Below are 13,288 nucleotides of genomic sequence, written 5' to 3'. Positions count from 1 at the left end.
AGTGACAGAATCAAGACCAAGGCTCTGTATGAACAACTGTCAGTGTCATAGAATCAACAGGTTGGAATCCCACCCCTCAGTGTGATGGTGTTAGGAGGCGGGGCCTTTGGGAGACAATGTAGGTCATGAGGGTGGAGTCTTCATAAACGGAACCAGTGCCTTTATAAACCAGATGTCCGTGCACTCTCTGCACACTTGTCACTATGTGAGGAGGAGAGGAGACCCACACCATGAGGAGCCAGCAGTCTGCAACCCAGAGGAGGGTCCTCAGCAGAACCGGACCGAACTGGCACCCAGACCTCGGGCTTTCAGCCTCCAGAACCGTGAGAAATAAATGTTTGTTGTTTGTTAAGCCACGCAGTTTGTGGTGCTTTGTTATAGCAGCCTAAGTGACCGAGGTATCATCAGTCTGCTGCTGGCACCTAGTTTGCTGATTTACAGGTGTATAGCTCTTCATAGGAGTTTTGCTAATAGATAAAGGTTTGGGGCTGTTATGCTTTTAATGTATTGCCCTTTGTTTGGGGAGTCTTTTATTTCACTCATTGGGAGTACAGACAGGCTGCATAGCAGCACAGCTCATTCATTCACTGCAAATATTTGCTGCCAGCCCGTGAGTGCCAGGCGCCAGAGCACGTAGTCATCATGATCCTGAACCCACCTTGAATACACAAAGGGCTCCGTAAGGTAACAAGGTAACGGGCAAGCTGTGATGTCTACAAGCAGGTTTAGAGTCCAAGTTCTGGGGCATGCGCTGTAGGAGGAGGAGCGAACAGGTCAGCGCCGAGTAACAGCCAGCTTCCTGCAGGAGTCTTCTCTTGAGTATTACTCTGGCCAAGCCCTGTCCCAACCCCGGGTGTTAGAATTACAAAGCATCCTGTTTTCAGGGAGCTGCCATAGAGAGCAAGGGCCCCAGCTTTAAATGAAAGAGGAAGTGAAGGGAGAATTGGGAGATAAATTTTGGACTAAAAGAACTCTAGGGAGTCCTTTAAAAGGAATGATTTCTTTAAAAGTCTTCAAGTGGTTGAGCTCTAGGGCAAGTAAGGTATCCTATGGTGTAGTTGGTGATGGAGAATTCCAATAGCCATATGTGTGTGTGTCTATTGCTGGGAAACGGGAACATTTTGTCTCTGGATGGGGTTGGTTGTCGGGGAATTTCTAGCAGTATTTAAGTCTACGGGGCCCAGGAAACAATTTCCAACCTTCATTTCATGACAAATATTTTAAAGCCTCTGCTCATTTACTCCTGACATAAAATTCACATCTCCCCTGACCCCGAAAAAGAAAAAAACATATAGAAAACTTATTGTAAAATTATGCGGGAAGTAATTTGTGTTTATAGAGGATAGAGGTTTATTATCTACACCAATAGCTGGCAAGGCATTCACACTTTGTCTGGAACAAGGGGAGCTTGTCTGACTAGTGACACAAGGAGCATCCAGGTACTGGTCCAGACTAACTGCCCAGTCTTTGCAACAGCTGAAAATGCCCTGATGCCCTGGGGGCGGGAGCTTCTCCCCTAGCGGATCTCTGCTTAATAGGAGCTGACCCGATGGCCCCAATAGAAGCTCTTCTGCTGCTTACTGGATTAGCTCTGTCATGGAAAGAGATCCAAGCTGGAACTGAAGCCAGAGGGTTTTGGAACTCAGTTCAGTGTAACCTGGGATTTTGACGGTGGATAGGGTCAGGGACCGTGATGCTGCCGGGGTGGCACATTTTGACAGTCCTAACTCCTCTTCCCTTTCAGAGCCTGCGTGAGTGATGCCGAGTGATGCCCCCCCCCCTGTTCCGTGCAGTTCCTTGCTGCTGCTTTCCCTTTCTTCCCTCCCGGCAGCTATTGCTGCATAATTTTCGCACCAATAGGTTTAGCCATTATTTCAGTTTGGTGCCTGATTGCCTTGCTTAAAGTGCTAGCTACCACCACCTCCTGCCCTGCCAAACATCTGGGCCTGTCAGCTCCCTGGCAGTGCTTAGTATCTACACCCAGTTGCCATCTGTATTGCAAGCCTTGTCTGTGGCTGAGCTGTGTGAATGTCCAGCAACTCACAGCAAAGGGGTGAAGATGGTCTCTGAGACAACACAGGCTGCAAATTTGCTCGTAAAGCTTTCATTACCCGCCCTTTCCCACTGTTGGTGGCTGTGTGGCCTCAGCCGCCCGCCTGCTTCCCTGATCACCCTGCTGGGGATTAGGACCTTTCAGCTGACTCACCTTGGAAGCCTTTGTGGGAAGCTTAGGGGTTTTGCTTGATCAGCATACCCTGAGCTCCACCAGGGCCTGAATTTCATCAGGGCTCTGACAATCCCTCCCTTTTGTTTGGTGTTTTGTTTTTGCCCCTTTTTTTCCTTACTCAGTTAAAACAAACACCGTGTCTAGAAATTTCTATTTGTTCACAGGGACAGTAACTGGAGAGGGAGCGATGATGCCATTAATCATTAATCAAAAACAGCAACCCAGAGGTTCCTTTTATTGTGGATCTAATTTTCCTAACCTTGTGTAAGCAGCTAGTGGCCAAGAAGCTGGGTTCCACCTGGATGGAGAAACACTTCGGTGTGTGACACAGAGGCAGGCAGGGTGTGGTAATGTCACTGGCTGCTCAGTAGCCAGGAGAACGAAGACTCAGTTAAGCCGTGCACAGGGGGGATGAAATGCTGGGTTCTTGCTGCTTTTCCATGAGACCCCATCTGAAGAACAAAGCACCATCTAGAAGCTCAGCTAAGAGAGCAGTTGCTTTTAGGTGGGGGCAATGAGAGAGGTTCTCTGAGAGGTACCGAGCTACCACCCAAGACGCCCGGGTATGTCACAGCAAGTCCCTGAAGTTCACGATGGATCAGAAAGTGACAGAAACCAGAGATCTGGGGTTTGTGTTTTCTTTGGGAGAGACAGCACAAAGAAGCAACAGGAAGAGTTGGGTAGAAGGGGAGATGGCAGCACTTGGGGTCTCTCAGAATGCCACTTGAGATTCGGAAGGGGACATTTGCAATGCTCCCCAGTAGCAATGGCTGGCTATGAGAGGAAGTATGAAGAGTATGTGCTTCTTGAGTTGTATTACAAAGGTGTGGTCGGTAAGAGGGCAAGAGCTATAGATGTGTGCTTGGAACAAGGCTCTTACTAGGCGTGCAGAACTGTTGTGGCGCGGGGTAGAGTGCCCTGCCAAGAGCCCTGGGTCCTCCCCCCTTGGACAGGCGTCCTGGTGTCTCCACTATGGCTCTACCCACAAAAGTAGGCTGTCCTGATGAACAAAAATGCATGAAGAACTTTGGGTGGAGGGATTTGTTTGTTTGCCCTGGAACTCACTATATGCTGGCCTATGGACTCACAGAGATCTGCCTGCCTCTGCCTCCTAAGTGCTGGGTTGAAGGTGTGCACCATGTCCAGCTGGTAGAGGTTTTATATCTCCATCTTTCTGAGCTCAGGGTAATGTGGCAGTGGGGTCGCCTTCCCTCCCTTGGTTTGCACTTCCTTTCCGTTAAACTCCGTTTGGTGAAGCCCATGATAGTACACATGATCCACCAGGAGACTGCCTCCTGCAGAAGTCACACGAGCAGGACTCTGAGGACCTGTCTGCAGCCTTGGAGATGAGAAAGATGTATGTTCTTCTCCCGAATGGCAGATCCACCCATCTGCACCCCACCTCTGCTCACAGTGACCTAGGATGAGCTTGGCCTTTTCCTGGGGAAGAATACCTTTGAACGGCATTCTATTGCGAAACTCTGCAATAGTTTTCCCTAAGGTAGTTTTCAATATGTATTCAGAGTGGGGCTTGACTCTGTAAAATCCTGTGTCTGTATGCTATTTTCACACGTTCTGACATACTATTCCACAAAAGGATAACAACCCTGAGTCTGAAGAATAGCCTGTCTAAGCTGGGTATGGTAACACATGCCTATAATTCCAGCACTTGGGAATGTGAGGCAAGAAGATAGTTTTATGCTAGCCTCAGCCACATAACAACCTCCTGTCTCAAGAAAAAAAAGTCTTAATTATCCTGAATTCCACTTTTAAAACAAGCAACCAGACAAGATCACATAACTTCCTTGCTAAAAGCCAGTTACTTAAGACCCCTCCTGATGCATCTCAGTGAAATCTACCTACAGAACAGACACTGTCCGAGAATACATATAAAGGCCAGTGTATACATGAAAAGATGCTCTATGTCTTTAGTCATAGGGAAAGGCAAGTTAAAGCCTCTGTGCTATATTCCTCAGGATATAGTCCCAATGTTCTCTATCCAGTGTAATGCTCCAACAACAAAGACTGATGATGGGCACTGGAGAGATGGCTCAGAGGTTAAGAGCACTGACTGCTCTTCCAGAGGTCCTGAGTTCAATCCCCAGCAGCCACATGGTGACTCACAACCATCTATAATGAGATCTGGTGCCCTCTTGTGGTGTGTATAGGCATACATGCAGGAAGAACACTGTGTATATGATAAATCTTAAAGAGGAAAACAGAAAACAGACTGATGATGCTGAATACTGGGAACGAGTGCATGTGGCCACTTAAGATTGCACTTTGACAATTATATATGATTTTATATAATTAAGGATGCATATATATGTAAATATACGTAATTAAGTATATATTTATCTTACATCCTGACATTAATTCTGTTCCCAGGTATGTGTGTGAAAAAACCATTTGAGTACACAATGGTTATTTATAGGGGCTTGGTTCAGAGCATCTCCAGATTAGAAACAACAAAAATGCACATTAAATGTGACATAGCCATATAATGACATAATACCCAGCCATCCTGTTGACTATTGATACTAAGTAAAATAGCAGACACAAAAGACTTCATATCATATGATGCCATGCAGATGGTACTTTAGGGGGAGGGAACAAAGGTAGGTGGAGGGCACAGGGACACAGGGGAACGTTTTAGGAATGACAAGAGTAGTTCTGCATCTTGATGGTGATGATGGCTACACAGCTGGATACATTTGTTAACACTCACCAAACTGCACACCTGAAGATATTTGTGTGTGGCAACTATTCGTAAATAAAGCTGGTTACAGAAAACTAGCTACAGCACATGGCTTTCCTTTGTACATAGGATACTGCAAACGGGGTAAACAGGGGGCACCTTTACAAGCATAAAGGATCTCCAACTTAGGGTCCATCCACATCATTTTATGGTTCATTTTGTATTGAACTCAATGTTGTCTAACTTCCTGCCCCCACAGGCATCCTTTCAGTTCACAGGTGCTGCTTTGATCCCCCACCCCCATCTGAATGTGGAGTCAGGGCCATGCCACGAGTATTGCAGAGCCCAAACAGGGAGCTGGCTGTATTCTAGATCTGTGAAAGCCTCTGCCATGTTTGGAGTAGATTAGGGGACAGGGCAGAGAGAAAGCACGAGGCCTCTGTAGGGCAGAGAGAAAGCACGAGGCCTCTGTAGGGCAGAGAGAAAGCACGAGGCCTCTGTAGGGCAGAGAGAAAGCACGAGGCCTCTGTAGTTGGTTGTTTTTACTCATTGCTCTTTGGGGGGGAGGCTGCCGCCCAGATCCCAAATTAGCCACACGGAGACGTATTATTACTTATAAATGCCTGACCTTAGCTTGGCTCATTTCTAGCCAGCTTTTCTTAACATAAGTTATCCCATCTACCTTTTGACTCTGGGCTTTTTCATTTTCTTACTTCTGTAATCTTAATTTCACTTTTGCTCTGTGCATGGCTGGGTGACTGGCCTCTTCTTTTCTTGCTCCGTGATCTCTCTCGCTTCCTGATCCCTCTTTTTCTCCTTCTGTTTATTCTCTCTGCCTGTCAGTCCCTCCTATCCTTTCCCCTGCCTTGCTATTGACTGGTCAGCTCTTTATTAGACCAATCAGGTGTTTTAGACAGGCAAAGTAACAGAGCTTCACAGAGTTAAACAAATGCAAAATGAAAGAATGCAACACACCTTTGCACTGTTAAACAAAAGCTTAACACAGCATAAATGAATGTAACGCATGTTAAAATAATATTCTACAAGTCTCTGAATCCAGAGAGTGGCAGCCCTGGGAACAGGGAACAGAGCAGGGAGAAAGACATCCAAAACAGACTGAAATAGAATAAAGGAGATGTAGAGAATTCGGTTTCAGAGAGAGAGACACTTGGGCGGATTTAGGCAGGGGCCAGATGTGAGATTATGAAAGGGAACTGTGTTTAAAAACATTCCTGGCCAAAGCATTAGGACAGAACCTGCTGAGCACAGGATATCTGGCTTTTCATGGTCTCCTTCCAGTCTCTTCATCGCCTACTATAGCTTTTCAGTGAATGAAAAGTTCCTTAAGCACAAGGCTTATAGGTCCTCCATACACTTTCACTATTTGACAGTAAGTATTGAGTCCATAACTGTTAATTGTCCACTCACCCATGGAAGGATATTTATGCTGTATCCATTTTTTAGGTATTGCAAGCAAAACTGATTTAAACATCCTTGTACAGGTCTGTGGCAGATAAACCCTTCCTTCATCTTGGGTTAGTACCTGAGAGTGGACTTGCCATCCACACAGTGGAGCAAAGGAGATAAACTCGGTGAACACATGCAACAACACAGAAGAATCTCAATAGAACTCTGCTGAGTGAAGAAAGTCACACCCTTCCCCCAAAAGACAACTCAGATGGAACAATTGCACTTATACAACACCCTAGAAAAAGCAGGCAGATCTATAGGGGAAGTAAAAGAGCCGTTACAGGACTAAGGAATGGGACATGAGGTACTTATAGAGAGAGGGAGAACTTATGAGGGTGTGGCTGTGCTGGTTCTGTTAGTTTCTGTGATTGGTTTCTCTGTGGTACGCATACCCAGTTCATCAAATGTACATCTGCATCATGCTGCTTATAGTATGGCAAGTATACCTCAAACTGTAAAAGTCGCCGGCTGAGTAGGCAGCAAGCTCTCAGCAGGAACACACAGAATGATGCGAAGTGTTCTCGGCGAGCTCAAGGCAAACCAGGCGTTAAGTAAATGTAAGTGGAATTGCTGTGAAGGGGTGATAAATATGCCACACTTTTAGGATGAATGAATGAATTTAAAAAGTATGTATTTCATGCTTATTACATGCTGGGCAGGATCCTAAGATCCCTGTCCTCTGACAGCTTTAATTTTAGGGCAGTGGATGAAAGTCGTGCAGCTATACAGGTGCAAAGAAGTGAGAAAGCAGAAAAGACGGATAGAAGAAGGCTGGCATTTTCGTGTGGTCCCTATCCTCCGGAGTGACCGAGAAGACTGCTGAAGACGGACTGTCAACGGGAATGAAAACAAACTATTGAGATGCCGAAGAGAATGAACTTTGTGGAAGGAGAGAGAAGCCCACAGCCCGAGCGCCAGCCCGGCGTGCGCACGCGCAGAAACCGCTAGGCGGCGTCGGTTTCCTCTCTCACCCGCGGACCCCGGAGTGGGCGGCGGCGGCCTGAGTGCCTGCGCTTGCGTAGAGCGGAGCCGAGCCGGGCGGTCGAGGGGCGGGGCGTGGTGTGGCGGGGCGTGGCCTAGCGGGCGGGGCTTTAGGTGATTCCCGAGCCGCGGCTCAGGCCGTGCGGGGAAACCGAAAGTGGGCGGCGGCCGCGGCGGGGGCCCTGGCGGAGGAGGCGGACCGAACCGGGCCCAGAGGCGCGGGCGTGGGCCACGGGCCCCCGGGACGAGGTGAGCTCAGGTCGGGGCGCGACAGGTGAGGGTGACGCGGGGCGGGCTGCGGGGCGGCGGGGCTCGGGCGGGACAGCGGCGGGGCGCGTCGCTCAGGCCCCGGGCCTGGTCCCCGACGCGGCGGGGTTCCAGAGCGTCGTGCGTGACGCCCGGGGACGTGGGCCCGGCGTCCACCGGGGAGGCCGCGGTGCAGCCGGAGATGCAGAGGGGGGCGTGGGCGTCGCGCAGATCTGAGCAAGAAGTGGCTCCCGGGCAGGGGCCGCCGGCAGTGGCCGCCCGTGCGGGCCAGAGGCACCCGAGCTCTGCGCAGTTGTGCCTGCCCGCGGGCCACACTGCGGCGGCCTCCGCCCTCGAGACCGGCCCGTGAAGGCCACGCACATCAGGCAGGACCTACATGTAGCCGTTCCTGTCAACCGTGAGCGCTGGGGAGGAAGCAGGCTTCTACGGAGAAGTTGTCTTGAAGTCGGAGCTGAAGGCTCTTCCTTTGAGGGGTATATTTCTATTACTATCCAGGGCTACCCCTCCCCAGTCATCTGGGGGAGCCGGGAAGGGAGCTGTGTATAGATGTTAGTAAGACCCAGCCCCTTTTTAAAGGCTTCTGATACTGCCATTACAGACCAACCAAGGAAACCACTGTTCTGGTTGGTAATCCCTTCGGCTCTGGACATCTGCAGAGAAGTGTTCTTGAGAATGAAAACGCTTGATAGGAGTGAAATTTAGAACTAAATCCCTGCCACTTCCCGGGCCCCCTGGCGTGGATGAAAGTGTGGCATTCTACAGTGGGGCCTTTGCTCATACCTACTGGCATCTGGGCTTCCGAGCGTAGTTGTGAGGTCGGGAATAAATTGCACCCTTTCTCTGAGCCTGCTTTTTCATGTACCAAATGGTAATACTTAACTTACCCTTCGAAGTGTTGTCAAGATGAGGTAAACCCTTTGGCTCATAAAATTGGCTCTTTTCCTTTCGACAAACTGGCCATATTTTACAGTTTGGGACTTCAAGGTTTTTTAGGACAGGGACACACAGATGTTTTTATAGGATAATTTGGCACATGGTGGCGATTTCTGTCGTTGTACCCAGATGACATAGTTGAGCTTCAGTTACTTGCCAAATACTGCGCTGGAGCCCACAGCTCCTCAACCCTTCTCTTTCGTAGATTCCCTCTTTGCTAAGACAGCGAGGCAGCACTTGGCAGTGCCCTCAGATTTTAGTCCCTGTGGGTTGGAAGTGAAATGTAATCCCTGCTAATACCCTTTCAAACGCGCCACATGAACATGGCTGAGTGAACTATTGTGTTTTGCCTCAAGAGTTTGGAACTCTTAGAAGGATCTTTCTAATATAATTGGAAGTTTAATAGAAATGTAAAGAATGCACTTTATAACTAAATTCTGCGTGCTTGTTTTGTGTTTGATGAAGTACAAACAGCAAGAACTGAGCTTTGAAGTAGAAAAAAATGTCTGGATGCTTTCTTTCATGGATCAGGAGTTTCTTGTTACTTGGAGTGAATTTGACTTTACTGTTTATGTGAATTTGCTTCTGTGTTTCTTCTCTGTGTTTCCTTCACTGTCCTTCATTGTTTCCATAAATTCCCCAAGAGGTCAAAGTCTGTCTTTTCAAACAAACAAAAAGTAGACAGTTTAGTAAATTTTAGTTGGTGTGTGCTAGTCAGAGCTTCTGCTGAACCAAGATGACCCAGGGAGATTTCCAAGCAGACTCCGTATTTCAGCCTGTGCAGCTATGCCATGAGCAAGCAAACCAGATTTCCATCAGAACTTTGAAGCCCATTTGTAGGATGTTTGTTTGTTTGTTTGTTTGTTTACTCATTGCTCTTTGGCTCCTTTGGGGGCCCACCACTCAGCTCTCAAATAAATCACATCCACAGTCTTATTCCTACTTTGAATGCCCAGTCTTAGCTTGGCTCGTTACTAGTCAGTTTTTCTTAACTTACAGTATCCCATCTAGCTTTTGTCTCTAGGCTTTTATTTCTGTGTGCCTTTTTACACTTCTTTCTGTGTGGCTTGCTGTGTAGCTGGGTGGCTGGCCCGTGGTGTCCTCCATCCTCCTTTTTGCTCCTCCATCTTTGCCTGCCAGCCCTGTCTGTCCTTTCTCCTGCCTTGCTTCTGGCTTTCAGCTCTTTATTAGACCAGTCAGGTGTTTTAGATAGAGTAACATAGCTTCAGAGTTAAACAACATAAAAGAATGCAGCACATCTTTGCATCATTAAGCAAATGTTCCACAGCATAAATAAATGTAATGGATCTTAAAATAACATTTTACGACACCCATTTCCTCCTCAAAGGAATCTGAGGAAAGAGAGAACCAATAGCTTTTGCCCACACTCGTTATTCTCCACATGAGAAAAGTGACTGAAACTGCTAATAAAGGCATAGGTACTTGGTAGTTAGAACTAGGGTTGAGACTGAGATTCCTGACCAACCAACCAACCAACCAACTTTATCATCTAAGGGTTTTCCCTCTAGTGTGTAGACTTACACTACTTAGATATATTTATGTAGTGGCCAAAATAAGTAATTTGAAATAACAAGAATAAAAAGAAAAACTGCTTCCTAAAAACCTCTAAGGAAGAGAATTACTCTTCCCTTTAAAAACCGGTTATAGGTAGGCTTATTTAGGTTCAACAAGTAGACTATCATTGGGAAGGAAATAACAGCCCTGTAAGCTTGTGCACCCTGGGTGTGGTGGTGCATACCTATAATCCTAGCACTCTGGCGCTGATGAACGGCTGCATGGGGGACTTTGTCTTTTTAATTAAAAACAGAAACAGCTGGCACACCTTTCCATATGAGAAATTGCTGGGTAAGGATCTTAGATCCATTCCTCCCCTCTCTGAGGCTTGTTTACTTCATAGTAAGGTGAAAGGCTTGAAATAGCCTAAATGATGTCTAAAATCTTCCTGCACACCCTTGCTAGGGCTCTTAGGTCCCCACTCCGGTGAGTCCATGGAAGGTCTTAAGGAGAGAGTAGCAGTTACCCTAAGTATGGTCTCTAGAGCAGTGGTTCTCAACCTTCCTGAGACTGCACCCTTAATATAGTCATGTTGGGGTGACCCCCAACTGTGAAACTATTTTCATTGCTACTTCATAACTGTAACTTTGCTTCTGTTATGAATTGTAATTTTAATATCTAATGTGTAACCCTGTGGGGGGTGCAACCCACAGGTTGATAACCACTGCTCTGGTGAGATGTGTAGATGCTTCAGTATTGAGCAAGTAGCTATGAAGGTAAGAGAGTTTACCCTAGTAATCCTCTGGACTTATTTGGGTAATTAGGATTTACGAAGGGGAATTAGAGTGGGAAAATGATGTGAGAACGACAAGACAAATTACACAGCTAAAACAGTTGGGAAAAAGAGAAACTTAGCGGCAGAAACAAACACAGGTAAGAGCCAGACTAGTGCTACTGTGGTTGGTTGGTGGACACCCATCACCATAGGACACTGGAGGCACATGGATGCTTGCCTCTGTGGGATACCCAAGACAGTGGTGAACAGCATCAGAAAGCATCTGTTTCAAATACATCAAAGCTCAGGTGGTGTGTGGTGGTGCACATCTGAATCCCAGCATTTAGGAGACAAAGGCAGGCGGGAGAATCTAAAGTTTGAGGCCAGTTTGAACATCATAGTGAGACCCTGTCTCAAGCAAACAACAAAAACTTCCGTAGATTCTTCAAAGTAAGGCTTTCTTGAGGAAAAGGGCAATTTTATATAATATAGTTTTGAAGTATGGTGAAGATTGTCTTAAGTCATGTAAATGGTTTAAGTTTAGGGTTGGCAATGATCTCAGAGGTAGAGCTCTTGCCTAGCATGCAGAAGGCCCTGATTCCTGTCTCCAGTACCACCCCACCCCACCACACACACACATGTAAATATGATTCCTGTACTTCTTAGCATTGGCATCCGGGAGCATTTGCAGTGAAGTGTGTAGCATAGAGGAAGGTGATAGGAAATAAGGAGCAGCCTGTGGCACTCTACTGAATATGTCTCTGCTAAGTCAGCTGGCGGTAGCTCCCTGTTAAGGAGCCTTGCTGTGTGACAAGGCTTTTCCTGGGGAGGTGCTACACACCCATCTACTCACCCCAGATAAGGAGCCCATGACAAACCAAAGTCCAGCTTGGTGAGCCAGCGACTTTTATCGGGGTTATGTACAGGTGTGTGACCTGAGGAGTCACAGGAGCAGAAATGACGCAGACAGCTGCATCACCATGACTGAAGGATCTCTCAGCTTTTATTGCTTATTGTGGCAGAGGGGGTCTAGAGAATCTGGTCAGTTTCATGGACTTCCTGAAGCTATTTTGAATTGTTTACCTTAGCATTTTAAGGAGTTTCCCTCTGGGATGGAATATTTCAATCTAGAGAAACTGCTACACAACAGCCTGCTACCTACCATTCTTTGCTATTCCCAGGTCCTCTTTCTGAGGTTGGGTCTATGCCCTACACTGCCCTAGACAGCTGGGTCTGGGGAATTAATTGCATCTTGTTCCAAGACCATTTGTAAAAGTTAGTGACTTTTTGCCACCTTGCTAGGAGAAATCATGGCGACCCACTAGCTTGCTCACCAAACTTGTCAGCTGATACATGTGTTTATAAGGCAAGTAAGTGAATCAAGACAACTTCTGATACTTTGAATTAAATACAAAACTAGAAATTTCTCCAGCTTGTTTCCTATTTCCAGCCAGTACATTTATCCATGGCCATTTCCCATTCATAGTATTCTTCTTGAGTAGTTTTTGCCTGTACTAAAGTGCATGGAATGCTGGTTTGCTGCTTCTGCTGCGCATGAGTAAGAAGAAGGAAGAGCAGGAGAAAGTGGAAACAAAGTGATTGTCATAGCATTTCCTCCTCTGGCTTTGTGACTAATTCCTGATGCCCATTTCTAGTTTGCTTTGCTGCTTGGGAGTTTTATGTAGCTCAGGCAACCCCTGCACTGTCTCGGCAGCCCTCGGGAGTGTGGACCTGAGGCTCTGCACTCTGAAATGGAAGACCCACTCCTTTTCTGTCTGCCTAGCTTCACTTGTGGTCACCTGGTCTTACACTCCATTTCTGTCTGCCTAGCTTCACTTGTGGTCACCTGGTCTTACAGGGTATTCAAGATCCTCTGCCTTCTCATCAGCACTTTGTGTTGTCAGTTTAAAAGGTGTGTGTGGTGTGCGCATGTGTGTGTTAGAGATATGCACGTTTGTGTGGGTGTGCTTGCCAGTGCATGCATGTGTTGTGTGCATGTATGTGAAGGTGTGTGTGTTGTGTGCATGTGTGTGTTAGAGATATGCACGTTTGTGTGGGTGTGCTAGCCAGTGCATGCATGTGTTGTGTGCATGTGTGTGAAGGTGTGTGTGTTGTGTGCATGTGTGTGTTAGAGATATGCACGTTTGTGTGGGTGTGCTTGCCAGTGCATGCATGTGTTGTGTGCATGTATGTGAAGGTGTGTGTGTTGTGTGCATGTGTGTGTTAGAGATATGCACGTTTGTGTGGGTGTGCTAGCCAGTGCATGCATGTGTTGTGTGCATGTGTGTGAAGGTGTGTGTGTTGTGTGCATGTGTGTGTTAGAGATATGCACGTTTGTGTGGGTGTGCTTGCCAGTGCATGCATGTGTTGTGTGCATGTGTGTGAAGGTGTGTGTGTTGTGTGCATGTGTGTGTTAGAGATA

The 13,288-nt window shown here is 47.1% G+C and overlaps 1 protein-coding gene across 3 annotated transcripts in view; it reads left to right on the top strand.

Annotated features, from left to right (window-relative positions):
- Nucleotides 1–215: 215 nt before the first annotated feature.
- Tdrd7 (tudor domain containing 7) overlaps nucleotides 216–13,288 on the top strand; it is a 67,968-nt gene continuing 54,895 nt past the window's right edge. Inside the window, exon 1 of one of the 3 annotated variants that reach the window (XM_040738879.1) lies at nucleotides 216–323. In XM_040738879.1, coding sequence (XP_040594813.1) covers nucleotides 231–323 — 93 coding nt within the window. In that variant the 5' untranslated portion in view covers nucleotides 216–230. Of the gene's footprint in view, nucleotides 324–7,511; nucleotides 7,626–8,016; nucleotides 8,117–13,288 lie in introns of those variants that run through there. The other 2 variants (XM_040738884.1, XM_040738887.1) reach the window with 2 other exon arrangements.

The sequence above is a fragment of the Mesocricetus auratus genome, unplaced genomic scaffold (assembly GCF_017639785.1).
Source record: "Mesocricetus auratus isolate SY011 unplaced genomic scaffold, BCM_Maur_2.0 Super-Scaffold_6730, whole genome shotgun sequence".
NCBI classification, from domain to species: Eukaryota; Metazoa; Chordata; class Mammalia; order Rodentia; family Cricetidae; genus Mesocricetus; species Mesocricetus auratus.
Note: the sequence above shows the minus strand (reverse complement) of the source record. Positions and strands in the feature narration are given on the sequence as shown.